Genomic DNA, 5,963 nt, shown 5'->3' with positions numbered 1-5,963 from the left:
GAGAAAGCCGCGATGCCCCTTTGTTGAGCATGCCCAGAGACAGACACGCGGTGCCCCCGGGCCACACGGCTCTCTTGTCAATGGTCTCCTTTTCAGTAAGGCAGATCATATGTGTTAATAAGAAAACATTTCCCCTGATAACATCTTATATTTTGAAAAGCAAGAAGGAAAAGTAACTCCTAACATTCTGAATTATTCAGAATTGACTTTTGTGCAGCGATGACCCTTTCAACCCTGGGGAGGAACATTTCGAAGTGCCTGGCTCATGTGCACACTAGTGTTTGGGGACCCTAGGGGCCGGGGAAGAAGAACCTGGCCCAAACTCAGAGAGCATCTGGTGGCTGTGGCCCCGTAGCAGAGCTCCCAGGCCTGGCCCACTGCGGGGTTGTGTTGACCTTGGGACAAGCCAGGCACCCTGGTCCTCTGTGTTTTGCAGAGCCCAGCGATGAGCCCCGCCGCACAGTGGAATGGCCCTGCCCGGCCCCTCAGCCGGCAGACGAGTCCCTGAAGCTCCACTCCTCATACCACGCCCACCTGGGGAGCCCATCCAAGGGGGTGGAGGATGCTGGCCATGCCCAGAGCCTCAGGGGAGGGCGAGCAAGGGGGAAGCCTCTCCAGGGGGGCGCGGAGGCTTCGGGGAAGACAAAGAGGAAGTGGGCGTTCAGACTCCCAGCCTTGAGCTGAGTCACTGGACTGCATGGCCTCGAGGCTCCCGCTTGGGGGATCAGAAGGCAGGCGTCTGTCTGCAGGATGGAGTTTTGGTCCTGGATACCCTGGGCTGGGCTGTTAGAGGGAGGTGGGGAAGAACTGGGTCTGTGTGCCCATGGTGAGGGGAAAGCGAGGGGTCAGAGGACCTGGGCGGGGCCGGGGCTGGAGGGCATGTGTGTGTTTGTGTGGATGTGTGGGTGCATGCTCTTGCCTGGAGAGTCCCAGGGACCGGGGAGCCGGTGGGCTGCCGTCCATGGGGTCGCACAGAGTCGGACACGACTGAGCCACTTAGCAGCAGCAGCAGCAGCAATGGACGCATGCACGCTAGGGGGAGATGCTTTCTGTATGCTGTTTCTTCATTAAAATGCTGGCTAACACAGGCAAACCGTCTGCAGATGAATTTGGGGTCTGCACGCTGGGGAGAGATGGATTTCCTGTGCGGAGTCTCTGTGCCAGCCTCCAGGGCGACAGGGGTGGGGGTGGGGGGAGGCCGGCTTCTGGCTGGAGGGAAGAGTTCGGTTGGAACTGGGCTCTTCTGCAGTTAGTTCCAAGGGTGTGAAAGCTGAGCCTGTCCCGAGGGTCTGCGTGGTGGAGAGACCTCCCTGAGCCCCAGCTGGTATCTCCTGCCCACCTCTGTCTGACCAAATCCTGTGCAAATCCTGGGGATCCTAGTTCCCCAACCAGGGGTGGAATTCGGGCCTCTTGGCAGTGAGAGCGAGGGTCCTAGCCACCGGACAGCCAGGGAATTCCTTAATAAATGAAACAACTTTTTAACAAAATAGAGCAAATAGCTTCAAAAATTTTTTTAAGCTTTGAATAACTTAGAAGAAAACAATGAAGGGCAGGAACCAGTGAATTATAGCACACGTTTTTCAACAGGAAAATCAAATTCAAAGACTGTCTTTTTGAAATGGTTAAAATACTGACAAACTTCTGTTACGATTTAATCAAGTGAAACAAGCAATAGCAAAAATAAACATTAGGAATGAAGAAGAAAGCATATCACAGATTCAGTAGAGACAAAATGTATTTTTTAACACGACATTTAGACATTTGAAAATTTCAACAGAATGTGTGAATTCCTAGATAACACCATTGACCAAAACAGACTCAAGCAGAGACAGAAAGCCTGAGTAGTCCTATACCGTTGAAGAAATTCAGTTGGTTGCTAAGCATTTTCCCACAAAGAAAAGAGCCCAGAGGTCTGATAGGTGGAAATGTTTCAGGAACATTTTCAATCTTAACAATCTTCCCCAGAGACTAGAAAAAGAAGAGTTTTTTCGCCTTATTAGATAAGATTAGTCTAATCTGATGCCAGAACCACAGGGACAGTTGCTTGTCAGTTGCTAAGTCACATCCAACTCTCTTACCCACGGACTATCGCCTGCCAGGCTCCTTTGTTGATGGGGTTTCCCAGGCAAGAATATTGCAGTGGGTTGCCATTTCCTTCTGCAGGGGATCTTCTCAGCCTAGGGATCAAACCCCAGTCTCCTGTGTCTCCTGCATTGGCAGGCAGATTCTTGACCACTGAGCCCCCAGGGAAGCCCATCATTTAGAATAGCAGCAAGTAGAATACCTAGGAAGAGATCTAATAAAATATGCACAGTGAAGAAACTATAAAACTTTCTTGAAGGAAATTTTAAATGGCATAAGTAAATGGACAGACTACATCATTGGTGAGGATGGTAATATTACAAAGACATCAATCAGCTGTCCCCAAATGCATTTATAGATTCAATGCATTTTCAGTAAAAATTCCAACAGGGCTTTTCACACAAACTGACAAAGTGATTCTAAAATTTATGCAGGTGAACTAAGAGTAAAAAAAAAAAAAAATCAGAAAATTCCTGAAGAAGAGGAAAAAAGAAAGGAGGAAATTTGCCCTATCAAATATCAAGGCTTGTTATCGCCATAGTAACTAGAGCAGTGTGGTTTGGGTGTATCAGGAGATACACGGAAGATCAGGCAGAACAAATCCAGTCCTGTTTGGTAACTCGATTCATGACACAGTGGGTGTCACAGATCAGCAGGCAGGGATGGAGTGTTTATTGTGCTGTTCCGGGACAACTGGTCAACCACGTGAGACTGCGTCCCTACCTTGATCTAAACATGAAAATGAATCCCAGGTGTAAATTTATACGTAAGTGGCAAACTAAACCTTAGGAAATGCTAGGACAGGAAAATACCTAATTACTTCGAGGTAGGGAAGGTTTTCGTAAGATTCCAAAACCAAAGCCATAAAAGAAAAAAAAATAATTTGTATGAAAATTAAACACGTTTTATCAAAAGTAAACAAAGAACATGAAACGATAAGCCACAGGATGGACAAGAGATCTGCGCAGTCAGGTCAGCGAGACTGCCCGTGACTCGTGGCTGTAAAGACCCCTTCACGGGCTTCCCAGGTGACTCGGTGGTAAAGAACCCGCCTGCCAATGCAGGAGACATGGGCTCAATCCCTGGGCTGGGAAAACACCTGTGGAGCAACAAAGCTTGTGCATCGCAACTCCTGAGCCTGTGCTCAAGAGCCCAGAAGCCACGATTACGGAAGTGCTCGCACCCAAGAGCCCGTGCTCAGCAGCAAGAGAAGCCACCACAATGAGAAGCCTGAGCAGCCAGAGAGGAGCCCCCACATCCTGGAGCTAGAGAGGAGCCCCAAGTGCCGCAACCAGAGAGGAGCCCCCACATCCTGGAGCTAGAGAGGAGCCCCACGTGCTGCAACCAGAGAGGAGCCCCCACATCCTGGAGCTAGAGAGGAGCCCCACGTGCCGCAACCAGAGAGGAGCCCGCACACGCTGCAACCTGAGAAAAGCCCATATAGCAGCAGAGACCCAGCAAGCTGAAAATGAATAAATAAGATTATTTTTTAAAAGACTCCTTCAAATCAATGCGAAAAAAAATAAATATCTCAAGAGAAAAATGAACAGAAGACACAAACAGACCTTCCCAAGAAGAGGTAACACAATTATAGGCTCAGAAGCACATGGAAAAATGTTCAACCTCATGTGTAACCCTAAACTCTAAACCCTAATTTGTAATACTTAAATCACAGTTGTATAACACATCACCTTTATCTGACTGGTGAAAATTAACGGCCTGCCCCGGTTCTGGGGACTGTGGGACTCTGGCCCACAGCTGGTAGGGGTTTGAATGGGAGAAAGTCCATGGTTACCTGAGCAGGTGGAGCATGGCAATCACATGGGTGAGGGTCTCCAGAGAAACAGAACCAAGAGGTTACATACAGATGGATAGAAAGAGGCTTACCCTGAGGGGTTGGGGATGCTCACTGTGGAGGCCGTCTGCAGGCTGGAGGCCCAGGGGAGCAGGGTGAGTTCCAGCCCAGACCCGAAGTCCCAGGAGCTGGACCCCGGGAGTCAACAGTGTACGTACGTCCTGGTGTGACTGCAAAGGCCCAGGAGCCTGCACCCCGGCTGACCGAGAGCGGGAGGTGGAGGCCCAGCTCAGACACAGAGCTGACTCACCCACCTCTACCTCCCTGTTCTGTTCAGACTTCCCTGGTGAGAACCGTCTGCAGTGTTTGCAGATTTCAATGCCAGTGTCTTCTGGAAACAACCTCACAGACACACCCGAAGCCAGGTTTCACCAGCCATCAGGGCCTCCCTCATCCCAGCCAACTCACACATAAAATTGACCATCCCAGGAAGGATACCTTCTGACCCAGCAATTCCACCCCCAAGTGTATAGTCTAGACAAGAAATGTTCGTATGTGTGCCTCGCAGAAAAGATTTCACAGCAGCACTGTGACTGTTACAAGAACCACAGACTGGAAACAACCCAATATCCACATCAGTAGAATATGATAGGAAAAGAAACAGAATGTTGTTGTTCAGTCTCTAGGCCGTGGTCCAATTCTTTTCAACTCCATAGACTGCAGCATGCCGGGCTTCCCTGTCCTTCACTATCTTCCAGAGTGCTCGAACTCATGTCCATCGAGTCGGTGATGTCATCCAACCATCTCATCCTCTGTCGTCCCCTTCTCCTCTTGCCCTCAATCTTTCCCAGCATCGGGATCTTTTCCAGTGAGTTGGTCTTCACATCAGGTGGCCAAAGTGTTGGAGCTTCAGCTTCAGCATCAGTCCTTCCAATGAATATTCAGGGCTGATGTCCTTTAGGATGGACTGGTTGGATCTCCTTGCAGTCCAAGGGACTCTCAAGAGTCTTCTCCAGCACTGCAGTTCGAAAGCATCCGTTCTTGAGTCCTCGGCCTTCTTCATGGTCCAACTTTTCCATCCGTTCACTGGAAAAACCTTTACTAATCAACATGGATTTATCTCAAAAGCAACTTGATTGAAAGAAACAAATAACGTATGCGTACACACTTGTGTCCATCCATTTACATCTGGGTCAACACAGGCACACGAAACAGGCTGCTGTGTGAAGATGGGCGCACAGCGGCGCGGCTATGAAGAGACGTAGGTGATTGATTAACACAGCTGTCGGCCAGTGGGTACCCTAGGGGTGGGGGTGCAGAGCTGGCTGGAGGAAAAGGAGAAAATTGCAGCTCAGCCAAGGGGAGGCCTTTAGGGAACCTACGAAGATCTTTTTCTTTCATTTGCGTATCATGAAGTTTTCTGTTTATCATTCTTTAAAACAGAAAAAAATACTTTTTTTACACACGAGTGTAATTGTTGCATAAAACACTTGAATTCCTCTCTTTCTCTGAACACAACACATACACAAAAACCCCTCTCATTTCTCCCCTTCCTCTTCCAGTTCACTTTAAGAGTTTTTTTTTTTAATGTAAAATATCTTACTCATAATAGTGGTATTGAATGCATGAATTCAGGTCACAAACATTGCAGATTTATTCAACTGAGTTTCGTGTCTTCTGTTCCAAATTTTAAAGCAGAGGAGCTGTTCCCCACGTCTGTCTCTTAAGCTGCATGATATTGCCTTTTATTTGTACATAATTTCCAAAGTACAGGAAAGGAGTTCTCACATCTCACATCTGCATTGAGTCATAGAAGATAAGATAGGATTGTTGGGGACAGTCTGCAGTGATGAGAGGAAATGAAAAAGAGAACAAAACAATGGTAACTTTCTTCCTGTGAGCGCACCTGGGACCCTCGCAGCCCAGGTGCGCTAGCCTCGCCCTGGCGTCTCCCAGTGCCCCTTAGCCCCGCCCCTCCTCGCCGGACACGCCCATGCCTCCCTCTCTCATTGGCTGCGAAAACATGGCGGCAGCCAACCAATGACAATGAAAAGTGACTTGGGACTACCCCCCGGGGTCTATCCCT

At 48.8% G+C, this 5,963-nt stretch overlaps 1 protein-coding gene across 1 annotated transcript in view; it reads left to right on the top strand.

Annotated features, from left to right (window-relative positions):
• Positions 1 to 1,093, top strand: part of IGFN1 (immunoglobulin-like and fibronectin type III domain containing 1) — a 30,918-nt gene extending 29,825 nt beyond the window's left edge. The window contains 1 exon segment of the mRNA XM_010831127.1: positions 437 to 1,093. Within this exon segment, the coding sequence (XP_010829429.1) occupies positions 437 to 684 (248 nt within the window). The 3' untranslated portion in view covers positions 685 to 1,093.
• Positions 1,094 to 5,963: the final 4,870 nt, after the last annotated feature.

Source organism: Bison bison, unplaced genomic scaffold (genome assembly GCF_000754665.1).
Source record: "Bison bison bison isolate TAMUID 2011002044 unplaced genomic scaffold, Bison_UMD1.0 scf7180017864524, whole genome shotgun sequence".
Taxonomy (NCBI): domain Eukaryota; kingdom Metazoa; phylum Chordata; class Mammalia; order Artiodactyla; family Bovidae; genus Bison; species Bison bison.
Note: the sequence above shows the minus strand (reverse complement) of the source record. Positions and strands in the feature narration are given on the sequence as shown.